The following is a 22,726-nucleotide window of genomic DNA, read 5'->3' as shown; positions in this document are numbered from 1 at the left end:
TCATCTTGAAATGGAAGGAGTATCAGACCACTGCAAATCTACCAAGACCTGGCCGTCCCTCTAAACTTTCAGCTCAGACAAGGAGAAGACTGATCAGAGATGCAGCCAAGAGGCCCATGATCACTCTGGATGAACTGCAGAGAACTACAGCTGAGGTGGGAGAGTCTGTCCATAGGACAACAATCAGTCTTACACTGCACAAATCTGGCCTTTATGGAAGAGTGGCAAGAAGAAAGCCATTTCTCAAAGATATCCATAAAAAGTCTCGTCTAAAGTTTGCCACAAGCCACCTGGGAGACACCCCAAACATGTGGAAGAAGGTGCTCTGGTCAGATGAAACCAAAATCAAACTTTTTGGCCACAATGCAAAACGATATGTTTGGCGTAAAAGCAACACAGCTCATCACCCTCAACACACCATCCCCACTGTCAAACATGGTGGTGGCAGCATCATGGTTTGGGCCTGCTTTTCTTCAGCAGGGACAGGGAAGATGGTTAAAATTGAGGGGAAGATGGATGCAGCCAAATACAGGACCATTCTGGATGAAAACCTGTTGGAGTCTGCAAAAGACCTGAAACTGGGACGGAGATTTATCTTCCAACAAGACAATGATCCCAAACATACAGCAAAATCTACAAAGGAATGGTTCACAAATAAACATATCCAGGTGTTTGAATGGCCAAGTCAAAGTCCAGACCTGAATCCAATCGAGAATCTGTGGAAAGAGCTGAAAACTGCTGTTCACAAACGCTCTCCATCCAACCTCACTGAGCTCGAGCTGTTTTGCAAGAAAGAATGGGCAAGAATTTCAGTCTCTCGATGTGCAAAACTGATAGAGACATACCCCAAGCGACTTGCAGCTGTAATCGCAGCAAAAGGTGGCTCTACAAAGTATTAACGCAAGGGGGCCAAATAATTTTGCACACCCCACTTTTCATTTTTTTTATTAGTTAAAAAAGTTTCAAAAATCCAATAGATTTCGTTCCACTTCACAATTGTGTCCCACTTGTTGGTGATTCTTCACATAAAATAAAAAATGTATATCTTTATGTTTGAAGCCTGAAATGTGGCAAAAGGTTGAAAAGTTCAAGGGGGCCGAATACTTTCGCAAGGCACTGTATATCTTGCTCAGATTGTAGTATAATGATCACAACAACAGATGTAAATATGTAAAAAAATATATTGTTATTGGAAATGTCTATAAAAGTGTCTTAAAAATCTAGAGACATTAATTAATGCCTGACTAGTGTCAACATTTAGCTTCAAATCAAGAAAGGAACTGGAGTGTTTATTGAGTTGTATTAGGTCTGTGAGACACTGATCAAAGGATCTTCTGTTTTACCTTGGTTAATTAAGTTCTGGGTAAATGATTAAGTGTCATCGACAGTCCAGAAACATAGCATAAAAGGGTAGGAAGACAGGGAAGGGAGAGAAGAAGACTTAAGAGGAGAGGCAAGTGAGAGAGGAGAAATAGAAGGAAGACAGAATGTGGGAGCACCTCTCTCTGATCAGCCTTTAAGACCAGATTCAAGTTAAACTTTTAAACCTTAAGAAAAGTTGCCATTCTGTTATTAAAAAAAAAAAACTCAGTTTTCCTGTACAGAGAATCCCTTTGTTAAAAACAGACTCTAGGTTAGTGAACGCTTTTTTAGAATAGGGAGATTCTCTTTAAGTTAATAGTATCCCAATTTATATAGAGAGGGATTTAAATACAGGTTATATTCTGTTTAATTTAGAAGCAAGCTTTATCTCTTCTGTTGGTTGTCATAGGCATTACATTGGTTTTGAAGACTTGGCAGCTGTCTTGGTTAATAAAGAAAGACCTTCAAGGCACCTTGTTTGTAAGTTTGTACATGGCATAACCTGTATGTTTATGTTGCATGTTGTCTTGTTTCATTGTCAATATTAATATTTGTTTAACCCAGTATGCCTGAAGAGACTCAGGTGCCTCTAATTAAACCAATCACTCCGGAATATTCCTGGAATATCTTTACAATTCGGGGGTTATGATTATTTATTTTAATTACTAATCAACCTGCTCAGTCATTTTATGGTATTTCTCTGTTTTCAGAACTTCAATTCCTAACAATATTTTGGGGCACAATTATGTCATGTTAGTAGGTAATAACACAAAATTAATGTAATTCAGGTTTATCATATTATCCACATTATCATACATTTAAAAAGCACTCCTCCTACAAGGTGATCTGAGAATTCATGTGAAGTGGAGTTCTTAAAAGTGCATGTGAACACTACAGTATGAACACAATTTTGTATAATGTTCAAAGTGTCAAAGCAGTCAGGAATTTGAATTATGTTCTTTTCTTCCCTGTTGTACTAAAGCAGCACGTTTGATTAACAATTTCCATACCTTTGCTTTCTTCAAAGAAGTTTCATGATTGTCTGTCTATATTTTGTTTTTTAAAAAGTGTGTTTTCAGCATGTTTTAACATTTATTTTCAGAATCTGTTAACAGTGGCTTGATTGTTGCAGCATGGTGATGCAGTGGCTGCTGGTTTTTAGCACTGAAGCCTCAGGTTCAATTCTGGACCCGGGTGCTATCTGTGGAATTATTATGTTGGTGAGGTATTCTTGGAGGGTGCTCCAGTTTCCTTCCACAGTTCAAAGACATGCTGGTGGGTTAGCTGGCTCCTGTGAAATTGGTGTGAGTGTGTTTGCGCCCTGTGATGGGATGCTCCAGGCTGTATCCTAACTTGAGTCCATTGCTTCCCGGGATAGGCTGCAGCTCACTCATAACCCTATACTGGATAAAGCAATTAGAAAATGGATGGATGCCTTGAAAGACAAGGTACAATTTACCTTGTTTTCTTTACTGATGTAGTCCAGCTGAAGACACCATGGATGCGTCCAGATTCTGCTGAGCACCTGGAAATCCTGGAACAGTTTGGTCCCAGCTCTGCCTCTTCCTCCCTCTAAACTGCTGCCCACACCTGTCCAGAGATTCACTTTAGTACACCCTATTTAGCAGCCACAGAGCACACCAAGCTTTTCATTTTTTGAGTAAAGGAAGTGTGAAGTCCTAAATGCAAGAGCAATAACTCTTTCCAGAACAGATTCTCATTTACCTCTAGAAACAGAGTACAGACTCTCTCAGACTTACACAAAGAACATTCAAAATAGTGCACAGCATAAGAACTATTTATTGTGTGGAGGAACGAGGCAGCCGTCATGCATTTTGCAGTCAGCTTCCTGTGTCTTGTTCCTCACTGCCTAGTGTGAGTATTTTCACTACCTGTGCACTGTCTGAAGTCATGTCTGCCATGTGTTTGCAGTGTAACCCTTGAATCGTGGTTAAAAAACAATCTAGTGATCTGAAAGGTATAATTTTCAATTATCATAATAGTCCAATGATAAATATTTTAAGTACAAATGGAGCATACAAAGGCTTTTTCCAACTGTAATTTTTGACTTAAGTTTCTGTGGTTCTATTACACATACAGTATGTAAGTCGGGCAGCATCTGTACTCTGCTACACTTGCCATGACACAGAAATGTAATAAAGTAATAGTACCTTATTATTTTGAAATAATGTACATTGTTGCATATACTTCTCAAGATTTGACCAGATCAAAAAGGCCTGGGACATGTTAATGTATTATTTTAAAACCTTGTTCTTAACCTTACTATTAAAAGTAGAGGTAGAAGTACTAGTATCTGTAGCATTTTGAAGCAGACCTGCAAGAATACCTCGTTTTCTATAAAAGACTGACGGTAGCTAGAGGTTTAAACCATATTAACTTTTAAATAAAAAAATGCAAAGGTACGGTAATAAGCCTATTTAATTTGAATGCAATGGGTTTACAAGTGTAAAAAGTATGGAAGCTATCTAGGTCACAACACAGTGAGTGAAGCCTGCAGTGCCGGTGGGTAAGAACTGTAGACATGTACAGTGGTACCAGCTTGTGATGCCTTACAGTGCTGGTGGCTGAGTTGTTTAGCTGTGTAAGTGGTACCACCAATGGTTTAGTATGAAGTACAACTGAAGGATGCAGTAGCAATCAAATGATTGAGCCCAAGAAAAACTGCCTAAGGCACAACATGGAGGAAAGCACAATCCACACCCATATATGGAATGGACACAGACTGGATGTGATGTAGACAAGGTGTAGAGGTGGTCAATTTAAAAAACAAACCCTAATTGTTAATAGACTAAAAATGTGGTCACCTTGAAGTGCTGCTAAATTCAGGTCTGCTGTACCTGCATACTGGTAAAACCTCCACTCCTCAGTAAAAGCTTTCCAGGTCTTATCATTACTTGTAAAAGTACAAGAAGCATTATCTATGATACAGGCCAAAGTAATGTATGTGTTGTATGCTAGTAAAAATGTAAACATTTTTTAACTAAGCATGCGCACCTTGTGTTCTGTAAGATTAGTGAAACATCAATTCCAATTGTTTCACTTATTTCTTACTACAAGTACACAAATCCTTTATTGTCTTATTCAGATAGTCTCCCAAATAGAATAATAAAAAATAATTATTTCTTTATATTGCTCAAACTATTGAAAAATACTTCTGAGGAAATTGGATGAAAAGTGCATTGAACTAAAATTACTTTTTGAAACTCAAAACTAATTCAATTATCTCAAATCAAACCATCCTACCATTCTTTGTGTGGTCACAACATTGAGATTGGGAAGTTACTGACAACACAGCATTTTCAAAAGATGCTAAAAATTTGCCTACCATTCTATCTTGACAGTCAATGGGAAAACGTTTTTGGAAAGCGCAGTAAAAAACTGCATTTAGAAATAAGTAGTATTTATTTGATCACTAGTGCTCTTTGGTTCCTGTCCTCAAGTGATGCAGATCTAGACTGTTTTTAGTAAGCACCTCGTACACTGGAGGAATTTCAGCAAAAGTAGTCTGAAAACCACAAGTATCTGCATATAAATATTCACACTATGAAAGTCAAAAAAGTTCCTTCGATTACAATCATTTGAAATTTCTTTACAGCTACAGGTGCAGAATACCGAGCCTGCTGCCAAGTTAGAGCTACACAGGTTTTGAAGAATAAGTCATGATGCAATCATGGGCAATTTTCTAGTCTCCTGAAGTGAAAACTTCTTGGACAGCTTAAATTACTAACGTTAACAATCCCTAAAGCATTTGATTTTAAAGGACATGGGAACTTGTTCAGTTAACCTATAGAACTTTGCCAAATGCCACTCACCGTTACAACAGAAATCTTATTTCCTTACAATCATAGACTACAGCTCTACTTAAAAATGTCAAAACTGGCACTCTAACTTTCTAAAACGAAAGATAAGTCCTCTGGCACCTGTTTAAACTAACCATTCAGCCCTTTCGTAAGGCACATTTCCTCCCAAAAAATGTAAATTACTACAAATTAAAAGGGCTTAAGTTCAAAATGAGATTTAGCCAAACAAAAATCACTACTCGGAATGACTGTTAATAAAGCAGAAACACACAACACTGCATGTATCTGGATTTTTCATGACAGAATATAAGTAAAAAATTGTTTTAAAAGGACAATAATTACAATACATTATCTGAACAATGGAATACACAAAAATGGACTTTCTCATTTTTGTGTATTGGCACTTCCTTATTGGTTCAAGGAACTAAATAAATTCTCCGATAACTACCCACTTACAGTTTTAATCATGTCCTATTCAAAACACATTTGACTCTAAACTGTAATGCTTAACATGTTAGTATGGGTGTGTTTTTTAGTGCTGTAAATGAGTACCTTGAGTTCAGATAATACGAGAAACAGAAAAATGCTTAATTCCTGAGCGATTATTTTGACCAATTCTGAGCCGTTACTGAGTACAGGGATAATTTTTCCTACAATTCAAAAGAAAAAATCAATGAAGAAGTGGGCAAATTTCTACAACAACTCAATTGCATTATTTTTACCAGGCAAAATAAGCTAACAAATAGGCTTCCTTCCAACCAATATTTTACCAACTAAAGTTTCTGATGGAAACAACTGGGGAAAGGTGCCAACAACCTTTTTTTTTTCCTCCTTCAAGCACTGCTGATTCTGTCCTTACCTGTGAAATGCTCCAGGTAGTACCGATACAACTTGCACTGAATTGGAGTCATTCTCACTGCCAGAACGTACTCGTGCTTCGGAGGCAAGAATTTTGTCAAAGCTGTGTAGTCCCGTCTCTGTAAATGAAAATGTCATCTTTATTGAAAATGTCGTTTTACCAAAAACAGGATTCCTTCTTCTTTTAAATGCTTACTGTGGAAAAACACAATACAGGCAAAGTCAAATAGTGTAAAACCGTAATATATAATATTTGTAAAATTTTATATATTAATATTTAATATAGTAATATTTAATATATTGGTAAAAACAGGACACTGAATGACACACAGATTAAAAGAATGCTCACTAATTGTATTCTATGTATATTCTGAGATAATGTATTACAGCTTAAATAATGAAAAAGCAAATAGGGTGACAGGACAGAATTAAGCGAGCTTCAGAGTGCAGATCAGCACTCATTTTCCATTTTCCTGGCTTATGAAAGATAAAACAAAACCATTATTCAATCCTCACTTACAACTCTAGCAAAATAAAATGGATTCTTGGGCGAACTTGGGCTTTTTAACTGGTGCAAGGTAGGCTATCTGCTCACAGGCCTTCTTTTCACTCTGGCACTAACAATGCAACAACGTACCATCTCGGAGAATGTGATGCTTGAGAACTACAGTCATGATGTGACAAGCATATGTCAGAGCAACGCACTTGAGGCAGACATCTCCAGATTTCTAAGTCTTTTAAAGCTAACCTCAGAAAGGGAAAAAAAAACTGGGAAACCAAAGGAAGGCATAACAAAACACAAATTAAAGCTGTAAATGGTTTAGGCCTCTGCTCTGAGCACAGGTCAAGCCTTTCTGTGCAGAGACTGCTGATTCTAATCTGTGCTATGCTCTCCGCCAGCTATGACTCCTCGCGGGGCAGCCTGTAACTGGCCAAGAACCGCCAGAGTTGGCAGCCTCAAGAGCCGGCCACGGTTTCCTTGGCCTGCTATGCAACAGTGACTTCTGGAGCTGGCCAGGTGCCTGTATGTTCACAGCGCTCTCATGAGGGCTGCGTCAAGTACTTCAACCAGCGGCTAATATCTGCTGTCTGCATTATGGGCTTGCTGACGGAAAACAAAAGACTTGAAATCCTCCCATCTATAAAAGGAACCGAAGGGTCTGACAAACCGTTCTAAAGTGCAAACAGGGCCCACACGCTCACCTGAACACAACCGGCCAGCATTTCATACAGGATGTGGGCTCGCTTCTTCATCACCCTGACATCACTGAGCGTGGAGTCGGCACACTGGCCATTCTGGATGGGGTTGATGAAGCGGTTCCTGAACTCCTTCACTGATCCCAGAAGGTTCTCTTTGATGAAGTTTACCATGCAATGGTCTGAAAGATGAGGAAATGAGTAAATACATTTTCTGTGTATTAAAAAAACAACAAGATTTTGACTTTATAATTGTAACTGGGCTGAACCCGAGAACGTCAACTCTTTTTCCTTACTTTCGAGGCCAGTTAGTTACATCAAGTAAACAAATTGAAAAAGACTAATTTAACGCCTTATTCAATAGGCGATCAAGATAAAAAAACAGGCACCAGAGATGACTGAATTCTGCACGTCATGTTACTTAAAAATACTGTGCATCAGCATGTAACTCTTGTCCTCCTTAAATTGCACTTGCTCCTTGTGAAATTTAAAATGGACTATAACAATGTTCTATTTGCATATACAGTATGATACTGAATGCTCTAGTTCTGTACAACTACAGTGCAAAGTTTAACCTCTGTTATCTTATTCATGCCATCTTATGCCACTGAAGACCAAATTTCAAACAATGGGCAAAAGAGTCTTCTGTTGTGCAGCACAATGTCTGTGGAGCTCTCTACCCAAATCCATTTCAAACTCTGAATCCCAAATACTTTCAAAACCCTCTTCAACACTTATTTATTCACAATAGCTAATTTAGTTTTACTCTTGAATTTGCCGGGTTAGTTTAATGGGATTTTTATCATTTTACTTCTGTCTGTGTGGCTATTTTGGAAAAGAAAACAAGGTGATTTTCATCTGTACATACACTCAATCAGATTGTTCTGCAGTGGAGTTCCTGTCAAAACAACTCGCCGCCTCGTTTTAATGGAATTCATGGCCTTTGATATTGCAGAGGACTCATTTTTTAAGATATGTCCCTCATCACAAATTACAAAGTCTGGACCTAAAAGAGAGAAAAAAGAAGTAAAAAATCCAGTTAATAAAATCTCCACTTTTAGCTAATTTAATGCAAGTGAGACAAGAAAGATGTATGGGATTCTTCTTAAAAATTCAGAAACCCAACTGGTATAAATAAGACTTAAGAGAGAAACTGTGCTAATGTCAGCTGTACATGTACATGTAATAATATTACATTACATGTAATATTATTCTACAACGTCTGCCACTGAAAATGATCCTGGAGATTACTTATGGCTAGGGTACATTCATTGAACAAATTAAACAAACAAATTTAACAAATTGTTCTGATCAATTTCAAACAGCTTTGATATTTCATTTGAGAAAGCTGATTAACCATGGCAATTTGATTTAAAAAAGATTCAAATACATATTTTTGCTTGTGAAGATAGAACTAAGGACCTCAAGAGTTCAGGTAAATAAGTTATTTACTTTGGTCAAAATAAAACCATCTTAGTTTTCAGTCTCTTATTTTACAAATTTCAAGGTTACAAATTTCTCAAAGCAGCAGAAGTACAACTGAACTTTTTACTCTGTACAAAAAAGATAGCACAGATAGCAAAAAAATATTATAATAATTCAAATGAGGCATGCAAAAGATTTAATTCAATTACAAATTCTAGCAATTAAGCAGCTTTTAAAACTCACACAGAATTTCGACTTTTTCTATGAAAACAAAAACAGTTAAATCTGTACTTGTTCAACTGAGCAACTTAAATAGTTCTAATAAAAAATAAGGTAAAGAGAAAATTAGCTATACCATTTTAATATACTGGTTTGAAGACAAGTCAATCACGATTGTCGCAGTCCTTTCACGTGCGATTTAAATACCAAGAAAAACTGCATTGCTTTATAACGCCTCTACAAGCCCTTGTCTCAGAGGAATCCCAAACTTCAGGGGTACTCTGTGAAATGTACCTGGGTCAACCAGAGTCTTGTGGAAACTTTCTTTGAGCTTCTTGCTTTTAATGTTCCTGCCCTGAGTGAGGTTGCGATACATTTCATAGCCCATTATCATGACCCCGCCATCCTCCTGCCAGCGCTGCAGCATGTAAGCCCTCTCCTGCGGCCTCTTCACTGTAGCCAGCTCGTTCACCTGCAACACAGCACAGCTTTCACAACGCAGATCCATCATGGCGGCCAAAACGGGAACTCTAGAATGTCACCGCCATGGAGATCGGTCTTAAATTTGAGTTTTTAAAAAAGAAGCCATGGAAAGAATCAAGATGGCAGAAAGCTGGAGCTTCATTTTCTAAACCACACGGCTCAGAACAAGATATTTCAAGCAAAAGTTGACAATAGCAGGCCAACATGTAATGCAATTGTCATCGTTTTGGGCTTCTTTCTGTTTTTTCTGTGACACTAGTGTACTTTTGTCACCTTCCTCTTCTCATTTCAGAACCTGAAAGTGTGAATTTACAGGTTTAGAGTATGTAGTGATGATAAAAAAAAACTATTCTGTAAGAAAATATAAGGGATTGTGAAACAAGGTACCCAGCCACATTGTCAAAACTGATATCCTGGTTTCATTCAAGAAATAGATGGATGTGATCTTTGGCTCAAATAACTACTAACTTCTTAAAGAGCTAGGTGTGCCAAAAGGCCTCCACTCAATTGTAGCCTTCCTATGAAAGCTCTGCAACATGTTACAGATTTTTTATATGATGCAAAGCTAACAAAAACATTATGGTTCTGACATCAGAAACTGATTTTCACATAACCAGCAATAAAAAGGAAAAGGTTTTGAATCACTATGAATTCTTGCCATTAAAAACCTCTTTTGCGTTTCCTTACTTTTACGATCACTTCTGTGTCACCTGTTTATTACACAAAAAAGGAATTATGTCCACTTATACATGGAAATAAAGGAATTAAATTCAGATTTGTGTCTTGGAGGTTCTTGTAAACAATGATAGCAGACATAGGTAATAAAATTTACATTATTTTAAATATCAATATAAATCACTTAAAATAAGTTAAAATACTTCATACAGAACCCTGTTTTAGGAACTGTAATGGACTATAACCTGTAAATGTGAAATGGGTCAAATCCTGCCAGCATTCATGAAGGCCTATATTGAGATTGTAGAAATAGATTTATAAGCTCTTAAAAAGACTATTATACTTATTTTAGTTAAGTTACAATGTTATAGGATTTCATAAGACCCTGTTACAAGTTTACAAAAGCCACCAGAATGAGAAGAACCTCCACTTGTTAGACACCCAGGAAAAGAACATTGACTTTTTTCTAGTTGTTTTTGTTTTTGCAATACCTCTAAACTTTCTTCATCCTTCAAGCCCTCCTGCCATTTAGCAAATTCGTTCAGCCAGTTGAGGACAGTGTTGAGGGGACACACCACCAGGGCGGTGCTGAAGTCCAGCTTTTCACAGAGCAGCATGGTGTGCAGGTATGTCACCACCTGGAACACAGCACACACAAAGGTCACCTCACTATCCTCTCACACTGACACTCCCCCAAGACCAGGGACAGCATGCTTACACAGCAAAACCCACATTTACAGTTGCAAACAGGTGCTTCCAGAACAGTGCACAACTTTAAATTAGAGTACAATTCAATCACTGTAAAGTGTTCTCCAGATTTTTTACAGTTTTACAGATTTGTAAACTGTTATAGTGCATTATGGGGCTGGGCGATTTATAGAAAATGTATCGATAGCGACATTAACAATCTCTCAGCGACCTCATTTTGCTTATGTCCGTATGTTCGGTAAAAGCTTTCCCCAATGTGTGCTTTCATGAGCGGTCCCCTTAAAAAACTACAACACCCAATTGTCATATCCAGTCACATGCTTCTGCCTTGTCCAACCTTCTTTCTTCATTCAAAACACAAAGAAGCATGCCAGGCGTGAGACAACATGAGCGTTTATGCTGAACCCCAGTCAGGCAGGGATGACTCAAGTACAAATGAAGACGAGCTGGTATCTAAAAAAGATGCAGTGTCGATCGTTTGGTCATATTTTGGCTTCAGCAAACAGGACACCGAACAAAGAGAAGTTAGATGTAAACTCTGATTAAAAACAGGTTTCTGTGCCCAAACGTAAGACGAGCAACTTGTTTCATCACTTTGAAACACAACCATGTTGTGGAATACGAAGAGTGCATGGCCAAAAAAAAAAGACTGACAAGCATGCTCATGGCCGAAGTGATTCCCCCCAAACAGTGGTCTCTAACACAACCATTTACTAATGCCACTCAATAGGCAAAAGATTCACACAGAGGGACACACCATTACATACTACATAGCGAAGGACATTTCAAAAGACTCGTTCAAACCCTTTACAAGAGATATGTTGTGCCCTCGAGAAGATATTTTTTCTCAAACTGCTAATTACTGCTTCATCATGCTGCCCTAGCTCCCCTATGTTTTACAGAATGCATCTCTCAAGAGAAACATTACAACAGCCAATACAACTGTCTGCTTAAAGCTGTTTCCCTTCTGCTTGGAGATTTTGGAAAGTGCATCAGAGATGTTGTTCAACATGAAACGTCACATGGAAAAATAAAATCCTGAATGTGTGTTACATGAATACATCCATTATAATCCTAAGGCATGAGGACACAAGGATACAAACCCATTTTTCTGAAGATCGAGAGCAGGATATAGGAAATCCTCAATTTGGATCATCTCAAATCTCCATTAGTTAGTAGGATAAGGTTAAAATATAATATAAACTGCTACATTTTATATAGAAACGTGTATACATAAATGTGTTTCAATAACAATACATAATCAAGTTATGATGAACAAACTAGAACAAACTATTTCCTCTGGGTTTTCTGAATAACGTAGCAGTCCATTTTTATACACTTACTTGCAATGTCTTTCCAAGACCCATGCAATGAGCAAGGATGCAGCCTGATCCTGAGGAATTTTTTGCTTTCTTTACAGATTCACAGCAACAGTCCCACATAAACTGTACTCCTGTAAAATATACATATAAATGTTTAAATCATCTTTCAAGGAGAATATAATTAACCTCAAATTACCTGAAATGCTTTAAAAAAACTTTAATAGGAAAATGACAAATCTTCATTATCCAATGAACCTAGAGCTAATTGATGAACTAAGCTGGAACAGTAGGACCCTGCCAAATTCAGAATAATTGTACATTTCCAATCATAATCTTTTGAAAATCTTGAATTTCAGTTGTCAAGCTTTAATGAACATTTCCTGGTGATGTAACAAAACAAGCACACGGTTATAAAAAAAGCAGAATATAGGAAGAGATGTCCTGAAATTAACAAAAGAAGGTGACTGCAGTTGACTGAGAAGGTTGTTATGGTCTGGTTTCGGTTACCATTAATCATGCAACAGTAGATCAAAAGATTTCTAAGCAGAAATAGTTGGACTACAAAGCTTGCCAAAACTAGGGAAAACATTGCAAGATTGAGTCATTCACAGAGTCAAGTTTTGCTGGAGTTTAATGGTAAGTGAACTTGTTTAGGTTTTGTTGAAATATTTCTTACAGTTTCTCCAATGGAAGTAGAAACACTGGCAACCTGCAAGTCCTAATGCAGTGCAATGGGAACTCTCTTTTTAAAGACAATTCAGTCTTTTTTTATTTTTTCCATATTCATTATATGAATGCACTATGAGCAACCCTTTTTCAGCTTCAGTGGGTGCCCATGTCAAGCTGATATTTTGTGCAGCATGTTTGAGCCAACGGAACACGTACAGGTTGTGTAAAACTTGCTTTTTGTAAAACACTTTAGTTTAGTTTTCAAGCGTACAACTGTGCTAAAAGTTGAGATTCGTACATTACGAAAACTGGAAGACCAATCAGTGAAATCGACGAGCAAGTGCCAAATCCTATCTAGTGTACAGCGAGCATTTTTTCCCCAAACTGAAACAATCACATCTGGAACCTGTAACCACATATAACGTCACCACATTTTAGAGTACAGTACAAATACACAAAATAGACCAGATTTCATGGTCCGTGTGAAGGCTAGCTATGGTCTGTTGGGTTTTGGGTGCAAAACCTTAATGCTGTATCAAACATTCTTTATATTTGTGCAGCACGTGTCTCCCACCTCTGAAGTATGGCACCCAACTGAGAGACACATGGCAGCCATTATGTGCCAGCAGCCCCACTACTCAGCAGATCCGGTGGAGAAGTGAGAAGTTGGTTCATTGAATTAAAATAATAATGCAAAACAATGGTTTAAGCACCAAAACCATCTCAGCAAAAGATTCATTGTACCCTGCGACTATAACACACTTCTCTGTGGTTAAAATTTGTTATCGGACAAGCGCAATGAAGGCACTGAACGCGTTCCAAAACAAACCCTAGCTTACCATCGACCTGGTGAGGCTTTAGCTTGGTGACCAGATTCCTGTGGACTTGCACCAAGGGCTCCTTAGTTTCCTCATCTTCATCCAGCACCAGCTTGGTTGTTATAGGACAGGTAACTTGGGAGGCTTCTTCAACAACAATGACCTGACAAGCATTAAGCACAGCAGTTTTCAGCAACAGGATACTGGACGAACACACATCTGGAACATATTAATAACATTAACAAACACACAAAACATTGTGTGCACTTCAGTACACGGAGAGCCCATTCTTTTTTTTTATTGTTTTGCAAAGAGCATGTTTATGAGGTCTGGTCAATTATCGCATACGAGAATCTGTTCTGAAATAAAACCTTGCACACACACAAACTATGTCTAACACCACACAATACAGGACATTTCAACAACAAAGGCTTCTAAAATGGTGGTTTTTAAACATTCCAATAATGCAACTTCTGTTACTAGGTCAGGTTTTAAAGGCTTTTAGATGCGTATGAACTCAGATCCCTCAGCATGCAAATAACTATTTCTTTAAAAAGATATAAATTGCGTAGATTTATTAGGGATTTCCACATATGTAATCTAGCAAAAAGAATGTATATAAAAGGGAAAAGGTCCAAATGAAAATATAATATTTAACAGTATAGGCAATAGCTTTCATTCTTTATTGCTCTGTAGCAGATCTCCACCAGCAGAAGACACAACTGGCTTCCCAGCTCACCTCTCTCAGCTTCTCCCTCAGCTGCTCTCGCTCTGCAATTCTTTTTCGCCTCTCCTCCTCCTCTTTCAGGGCGTTCTGCGTCTCGGACCTCAGGTTGTCATCTTTGATAATCTTGCGGATTTTCTTGCGGCCCTTCGCCGCGGACTTGGAGTCGTCTTCCTTGCCCTCGTCCTCTTCATCGTCGTCGTCGTCACCATCACCATCTTCCTCTTCTTCGGAGCCACTCTGAACAGAAAAATCCTTGTCAGCCTGCTGCCACACCGCCACACGCATTTAGAAAAACTACAACACTGTGGGGCGCCAGCCCACTAGGGGGGTATAAACCGTGAACCCACTACAGGGTTAACTTGACATTCACCACACAAATCTCTTTACCTACACAGACCTCTTGTTTTTCAAATCTAAAATGTCCATAAGGTGTGGCTCTGTACAAAGACTTGGGGGTGCTAAGTATAAGAGAGTCATTTCTGTTCGCAATAACAAGAGTTTAGCAGTCTCCTCTCTTGTGAATATTTTAAGTGTAACAGGACGTGTTGCTGTAAAAGGAGAGAAAAAAAGGCAAAAAGTGATATTATGACCAGAAATTTACATAATGAAAAAGTTAACAAGGACAAAGGAGAATTTATTAGACTTGGCTGGGTAATACTGGGAAACAGGATCTCAAGGTAAAACCGCCCTTTAACATTTTTACACACATCGGCACAGTAGTTTTGAAAGATCTAAATTCCAAACTGAATTCAAAATGTGCTGCTTTGAGTCCTGCTAGCACCTTTTCTTCGCTGGAAGAATCCTCCTGTACTTTAATGCGTCGTCGCTTTTTCTTCTGCTGGTAGCTTCGTTGATTCTCTTCAGACCCGGCTTTCTTTGAAGATCTGGGGTGGTACAAGATGACATGTTTTTGAAGCAAAAACTGAGAAAGACTTCTGCACATATGCTTATTTGAGCACATCTTTGTTTGGTGGCCTCACATATTTTGAACCTCAAACAATTCCCACTTTCTGGGACAAAAAACACAATCTCAATCCTGTATGCACCCAAGCAACAAGATCCCTTTTACTGTCAAATTCATCTCAGTAACAAGATTAACAAAGGAGCTCTACAAACTACTTCTCAATTCTCATTTTCATTTACAGACAATATGAAAATGTGTCAACTACTGAAACTATGTCAGCTTTTGAAGCTATAAGAATGACCGAAGGCAACAATCTAAAATTATCATCATCAAGCAGAATAATCAGATACTAATTTTAAATAAAGGTTTTTCAAAAGGCTTCTACCTTCATTCAGGAGCTCACAATTAACTGAAATAACCATTAAATTAACTGATTCCATTTGTTCAGTGTTTAATTTAACACAATATATGAGGTATTTTGGGCTAGATTTTAATTTCTATAAAACATGTCACAGAAGAGTAGAAGTGGATACGCTTCATGAATTATCTTGAACATAATACCACATCAGAGACAACTGAAATGGTCATTACAATTCTCATTTTAAATTGAATAAAAATAAATTTAACCCACCTGCCTTGCCTTATCTGAAAATAGTACATTTTGTTAATTATATCTTTGCTGGTACTACAATGAAACTTATAAATGTTAACTGCAAAATATTAGACACTACTGACATCTAGAGGCAGAAAAAATATATAAAATGAGATTTCAGATCATGACGTTAGTCTTATATCTTCTAACAGTACTTTGAGGATTTCTGCATTTAAATCATGCATAAAAATGTCACAAGGTCATAGATACCAGAAGCAAGTTTACCAAAGTTTATCAGGTTTACCAAAAAAAAAAGAAATCCTCTGACTTTGTAGTGGATCAGTAGCATTAACAACTCATTTCCAAAGACATACAGAAGTACATTACAGTAAATACAGAAAGTATTAAAAGTATATAAAATAAATACAGAAGTACATTCAAACTATTTACTGTTTACTTGTTTGCTTATACATTGACTACTGTTTGTTTGTACATTGTCTTGATGCGCTGTCTGCACTTTGTGGTTTTACACTTGTTTTAACAATCGAGAGACTTTCTCTAAGTAAGAATTCCATTGTACCAATACATGTATCGGTTACATATGGCAATAAAGTTCAAATTCACTGGAAGTAAGGAAAATTTCAGTTATAAGCATAGTCTCTGGATATACCAAAGCTTTTCTGACAGAATGGTAAACTGCATGAAACACCTTCTGAATTATTAATCCCTCTACACTACAAATTCTAAACAATCTTACCTGGTTCTAGGGCGATGATCATCTCCCTCAGAGTCACTGATATCCTCACTCACTCCAGACTCTTCAAAATCAGAGTCGGCAGAATCGTCACTGCTCACTGTCAAAGGACAGAATCAACCAAAGAGGTTACTGCTTACCGCAAAAACAACAATTCAGCAAATGAATGCACAAGTCCAAAAGAAAGAATGGATCATGGTGTGTTTTTCCTTCAACCCGTGGAAGGACTGCACAAAATCATAAAACTGTCAATGCTGCGATTCCGAACATGAAAGTCACATTAACAATGACTAAAAAAGTTTGGCAAAATGGAAGGAACAAAACAAGGCCTTTCAAAGTGCACCTGTCTATCTGCAAATGTAAATACTCCATTTCCATAAATCATAGTACTCACCTGAGTTATTTATGCCTTTTGAGGGATTATGTTTGGGAGGCTGTCAAGGTATATATAAAACATTCTCCTGACTAGTTCACTTTTCAGGCTGGTATGCACTGACTTTCATAGAAAATGTCAATCATAACTGTAATAACATTTTACATATACTACAGATTGTAGTGTATATTAGTGTACACAACAATCAAGAGGGAGACAATCGGTTTAGCTTTTATTGTACTGTATTTTACAACTTGTGTGAGATTATTTCCTGAACCCAAGTCCAGAAAAAGAATTAAAGAGTAGATGATAAGCTCTCAACATGAAAAGAAGCAGATTTCTATCGGATAATAGAAATATTATTAAATAATGTGTCCCACTAGATACATAAATGCGTGTATAAACATGGACTTTAACAGAAATGGTTTATCATCACATTTGGAAATCTGTGAGTACTCTGAGCATAAACCTCACATAAGCAATAGACTTGTGTAAAAATGCAATGATCCATAGTGAGGTCCATAAGGCAAATAATGGATTCTTTAAATTAATTAAATTTATAATATAAATTAAAAAATATAAAATATAAATCAATTAAATCTAAAATTTAAAGATTCAGACAGGTGAACATCACTTGCAATGCAATAGCTCTGTATTAACCCCATCTGACAGACAAGCAAAATGAGAAAAATACAAAAGTCATAGTTTAGAAAGAACTAATCCAGGAAGGCTCCTGACAATATACTTCTCACCCACAAAGTACAGATGCTTGGAAACGTCGTCTCTGAACAAAAAGGTTGGATCACATGCTAAATAAACATGGCCACCTTTCCAGATGCCAAAGACATGATAAAGGTCAAAAGCTTGTATTTCCACACCATGAGTGCGCTACTGGACAATTACACAACACAGAGACACAAAGACAGCCAATCGCCAGCATAACCAGATTTGGTTTCCCTATAGCTACAGTGCCACTCAAGACATCTACATCACATGCACGCAGGACTTCACACAAATGGTAAGGACACTGAAATGTAAGTTTCCTGCCAAACAGCTCCCTGTTGGTTTAAAGAATACCTGGTTTACCTGAAGAAGCCTCAGTTGCCTCCAAACCAGAACAGGCATTTTAACAGGCAATCCATGGAGGAAAGGTCAAAAAAGAATTGTGCTCTGCAGTGTTACAGGGGAGCTTGTGCTTTGTCAAAACATCTGTCAAGCAGTCTTCCTTCTCTGTTTTGTGCGAAACTGTTAAACTAGTTACAAACAAGCCATCATTAGAGGAAAAAGTTGAAAGGTGTGAGTCGTGAAGAAACAAGTAGAGATTCCGTGCCACTCTGAAGAAGTGTAGGAATTAACAGCAACTTGTTTTATTGAATCAGATCATTAGCGATTTTGATTAGCTAGCGTAGTTGCACCGCTTGCATAAATACTTTGAAAATTAGTACTAAATACCTCCTGCTGTTCCTATTTGCATACCAATAAACTAGTTGCTTCATCGACTGCTTACAATGGTGAATATTCGGTGATAAAGATTGTGGTCCTGAGGTCAAAATAACATTTCCAACTGTATTTGTTCTTTAATTTGGAACAATTAAAGAGCTATATTTAATTGGATTTCAAGCAGACATTCTAAAAGCTTTTACTTGAAAATTAATGGCAAAATATCAATTATGATAAATATCAGGTTAAAGAAAAATGGTATGCTTTGTGAAAAGACCATAAAAAAATATCTTCACAAACTTCACTTCTATTTCCTGACTTCTTGACAGTACAGATGCCACTGCTTTTATATTTTTTTATTTTATAGAAACACTTCTTTAAGAGTCCCTTCTTCCCAAATCAAACAGAAAAGCCCATCATATGTGAATGGGATTGACTAATTTGAAAAAAGAAATGTGAGGAGTCTGCAAGGAACACCAAACTCACTCACCTTTCCTTCTTGCTTTCCTCTTCACATCCTTTTTCTCCTTGGTGGACTTCTCCTCCTCAGATTCTCCTTCGCTCAAGGACAGTTTGTGCCGGAGCAGACGATGGCGGTAACGTGTCTTTTTGGCCATCTCGAAGTCCGACTCCGAGCCTGACTCAGAAGCCTCGTCTTCTGCAGACAAAATAAAATAACACTCAAAGACATGCTGGTATAAAAATTCCCGTCTTCTTCTGTCTGTACTTTGGAATTTAAGAGCACAACACAAGATCAAAACAGAACATGAACTAAAAATTAACACAGGCTACTTCAGTACTGCAAATGGGAGGGTTCCTTTTGTGTAGGCTAGTGTCTTGCAATGTTCCAAGACAACCTGTAACAGTCAGAGAGATTGACTTTTGTCTTTGTAATACTTCTGAAACGCCTATGTTACAATTTCCAAGACAAGGAAGATAAAAATAAATCCTTTGCAACAAACTTCAAGGGAATTTCAAGATTTTTATATTGAGTGACAAAGTTTGACAAACTTTGAAGAATACCGATTCATATCCAATATGTTGTAAGTAACAGGAAAGGCACTTTTGATGAGGATGTGAACTTCACCATGTAAACTAATGTCTGACACACAAAATGTTTTAATTCAGCTCATTTCATCGGTCTTCCTTCTTTGGAGCAAAATAGAACTTGTTTCACCCACTTAAGTGATTGTGGATATCCGAGTAGAGACAGTTTTGGCTGTAATTTGAAAGTCTTTTTAATTTTTACTTTTCATAGTTAACTAAAAATTTTGGGGGGGAATTTGTCTGGTTAGAATGCGCATTTTGTGATTCTGGAGAAGTTTGTTTTAAAAGGCCTATTTATTTAATGTATAGACAATTGATTGTATCGTCTACAAAAACAAAAACAAAACAACTGTACACTTTAGTTTGCCACGGTCTTTCCCAAGACAGAAAATTGTTTTCTCCAAATCCCAAAACTTTTTCAGAGCTGATAAGTTTGAAGTGTTCCAGGTTTCCTGGGCGTGTCATTTACCTAACAAATTGCATATTCCAGTACAAATTCTGGAAGAGGCTTTAAAGCAAAACAAATACAGAAGAGAGGCAAATTAGAACTCCAAGATGTTCCTGTGGAAAACAAGCATTCATGTGGAATAAATTGTCAAGTACTGTAGATCCCGGTTCCAGAGAATGCTGGTGTGAACCTGGGCTTTAGCCTATCTTCCTCAGTTTGGAATAGCACAGCTACACACTACAGAATCCCTGGTTCAGTGATATCTGTTAACTGATATCAGGCATATCTGTGATAAGTCTGCTGTTCCTAAGTTGTCTCTGCTGTATGACCTACAGGCCTACAGTATACCATAATGAACTGGCTGCCAACAGTGCCAACTCAGGATGTACTGTGTACAATAGATTCAATCGCCCCTGTGCTGCTATGAGAACAGTACAATTCTCATATGTTGTTCAAAGGCATATATTCAAAAGGGAGGGGGGGGGAGACTTGAACCGCTATAACACAATTCCCAAAGAGATTTTTATTTGTCTTAGAGTAAGTGTTACACCATTTTGCTCTATCTGCGTCCCAGAAACAACAACTTACCATTCTCCTCCTTTTCTTCCACGGTCTCTGTTGTTTTCTTGCCATCTTTCTCCGATTCCTCCTCATCCGAAGAGCCGTCGTCTCCCGATGAGTAATTGGCTTTAATTTGGGCCAATAGCATTTTCTTTGCGATTCTTTCATGAATGAGGAAAAAGAAAAAAGTCTGTAATGTTGTGTTTGAAAAACAAAAACAGCCTGCCAGTTCAGATTCTCCAGAAGCCACCCAATCTAATTAAGAGTTATACAGAAATCTTATTTCATTATGTACTGGTTACACATTCATGTAGAGAGGTGCACAGCTTATAAATAGTTTCACAAAACTGGACATTTGAGCTAATCATCTGATGAATGAACATCAGTAACTGTTTCTTTAAGGTTTTATGGCTGATGAAGACTGAACAAAGGGAACAATGCTCCTTATACTGATTTGATAACCCAGAAATAAAATAACAATTAAGGTTAATCAGCATCCTAAGTCACCATTGACAGCCCTTTCAGCCTATATATTATATACAACCTATATTTCTATATTGCTCAGATACAGATTCACACACATACAGAAATAAAATTCCACATATCAGAATCTGTAATTTTAATGCACATTTAAATGCAAAAGCAGGTCATTTTACATAACGAGGGGTAAAGAAAACCATATTTTGACCATAAGCATTTTGACCCAGAAAATAGATTAAGCTAATAAACATTTGACTGAGTAAAACATAGCTCATAGAAATAAATCTAAACAAACGGGGGCTTCTTAGTCAGCAGTTGTCGTTTCAAACCTAACCATTCATTTTCAAATGATACAAATTACAAAAGGAACTCAAGGTTTCTTAGAAAATACCATAAGAAAAGCAACAAGAGTTTTCAAAGCACAGTGATGGGCTTTTAATTCTACCGTACTGTATCCTCATTTAGCAACATATCCGATACAAAATTATGACAGGTTTTGTTCCGTATAGTTCATTTGTCCTTCTGAGAGGTTTCATTTACCTTCCATCATCAACAGATAAAAAGGCTGAACCTAACTTTAAACATAACATTTTAACATTAAACGGATAAAAACCTTTGAGAAGTGCACAGGAAAGTGCTTCCCCATATTACTGTATTCTTCCATTACTAAAATCTACTAGTGCAGTAATCCTCTGATGTCTTCAGTCCTGAATTAAATTCAAAGTTGGTGTTCCTACACTGTGGATTTTATGTTCACTACTGATTCACCCATGCCTGTATCAAGTGTTTCATTTTTGGATTATTTACTCTTATAAATAAATCTACTCAGAAGTCATGCCCCAAAATCCTTGTTAACTGGTCCTCCTGCAGTCTAAAAGCTCTTTTGTATTAAAAATATCATTCTACACACTACAACCAGTAGGTCACACATACATTGCAGCAGAACTATGTACAACAGGAGTTTAATACATTGTTATTCCATAATGCTCAGGGTTGTTACACCCACTTTCTAAAACAGGTCAAGGTCAGAGCCAGGCTTTTCTGCATGGGCCAGTCTTGCTACCCATTGTCATTAAAGCATATCTGAGTTCAAACTGTGGCTAGGATGAATCGCACTGACAAGCAACAGAAAGCCAGTAATAGGAAATCAGGACAGAACAACCCAGGTAGGTGGAAACATCTTTTACTTCTTTGGGCAGGCCTGTTGCTCTAGGTTCAGATGTCATAACCACAGGTGAATTAAGGGATTGTCAAAAACTAAATATGCAAATAACTGGTTCAGTCAAGTGCACTATGGCACAGTGGACCAAATCTGACTTTATATGTGCCAGCATTTAGAGAAGCAACATGTTTCTGTAATATCAGTGCTGTACGCATAGCCACTAACAACCTTAAGACATTTTTAAAAAATGAGAAAAAACAAGTGTGCGTCCAGACTGGACACCAATGTTTGTGGGACTCCAACACCAATTCTCACATGCACCATAAGTACATGATTTACAGTGGACTGGAACAGACAGGGATCTACACATCACTGAAAAGAAGCACTTCGACCAAGCTAGTGAAAGAAACAAAACAAATAATCTTCTATTTCTCACTTATTGCAAAGAAACAGATCGAAGTGGGATCATGGACAACAAAAATCTGATAAGATGAAGTGCTGCAGTTCTAGGTGTTCTGATTGCAAAACACATCTGTACATAATTTAAAGCAACGCATTAGCTGTTTCTTTTACATTGAATTCCCCAGAGGAATGGGTTTATCTCTTCACAGTACAGGACAACAGTTTGTCAAATAAATCTCCACTTCTCTTTAAAACAGCACAAACCACACAGCACCATTA

General features: G+C 37.4%; 1 protein-coding gene across 1 annotated transcript in view; it reads right to left on the bottom strand.

The window, feature by feature from the left end:
* Positions 1 to 22,726, bottom strand: part of atrx (ATRX chromatin remodeler) — a 105,147-nt gene that overhangs the window by 43,131 nt on the left and 39,290 nt on the right. Inside the window, exons 11-23 of the mRNA XM_015351067.2 lie at positions 20,431 to 20,564; positions 18,838 to 19,005; positions 16,538 to 16,634; positions 15,066 to 15,168; positions 14,297 to 14,521; positions 13,579 to 13,720; positions 12,092 to 12,201; positions 10,532 to 10,678; positions 9,177 to 9,354; positions 8,107 to 8,244; positions 7,245 to 7,420; positions 6,043 to 6,160; positions 2,822 to 2,952 (exon numbers count right to left, since the gene is read on the bottom strand). Coding sequence (XP_015206553.2) covers positions 2,822 to 2,952; positions 6,043 to 6,160; positions 7,245 to 7,420; positions 8,107 to 8,244; positions 9,177 to 9,354; positions 10,532 to 10,678; positions 12,092 to 12,201; positions 13,579 to 13,720; positions 14,297 to 14,521; positions 15,066 to 15,168; positions 16,538 to 16,634; positions 18,838 to 19,005; positions 20,431 to 20,564 — 1,867 coding nt within the window. The remainder of the gene's footprint in view (positions 1 to 2,821; positions 2,953 to 6,042; positions 6,161 to 7,244; positions 7,421 to 8,106; positions 8,245 to 9,176; positions 9,355 to 10,531; positions 10,679 to 12,091; positions 12,202 to 13,578; positions 13,721 to 14,296; positions 14,522 to 15,065; positions 15,169 to 16,537; positions 16,635 to 18,837; positions 19,006 to 20,430; positions 20,565 to 22,726) is intronic.

The sequence above is a fragment of the Lepisosteus oculatus genome, chromosome 8 (assembly GCF_040954835.1).
Source record: "Lepisosteus oculatus isolate fLepOcu1 chromosome 8, fLepOcu1.hap2, whole genome shotgun sequence".
Taxonomy (NCBI): domain Eukaryota; kingdom Metazoa; phylum Chordata; class Actinopteri; order Semionotiformes; family Lepisosteidae; genus Lepisosteus; species Lepisosteus oculatus.
The sequence above is the reverse complement of the archived record's forward strand: the minus strand, read 5'-3'. Positions and strand labels throughout refer to the sequence as shown.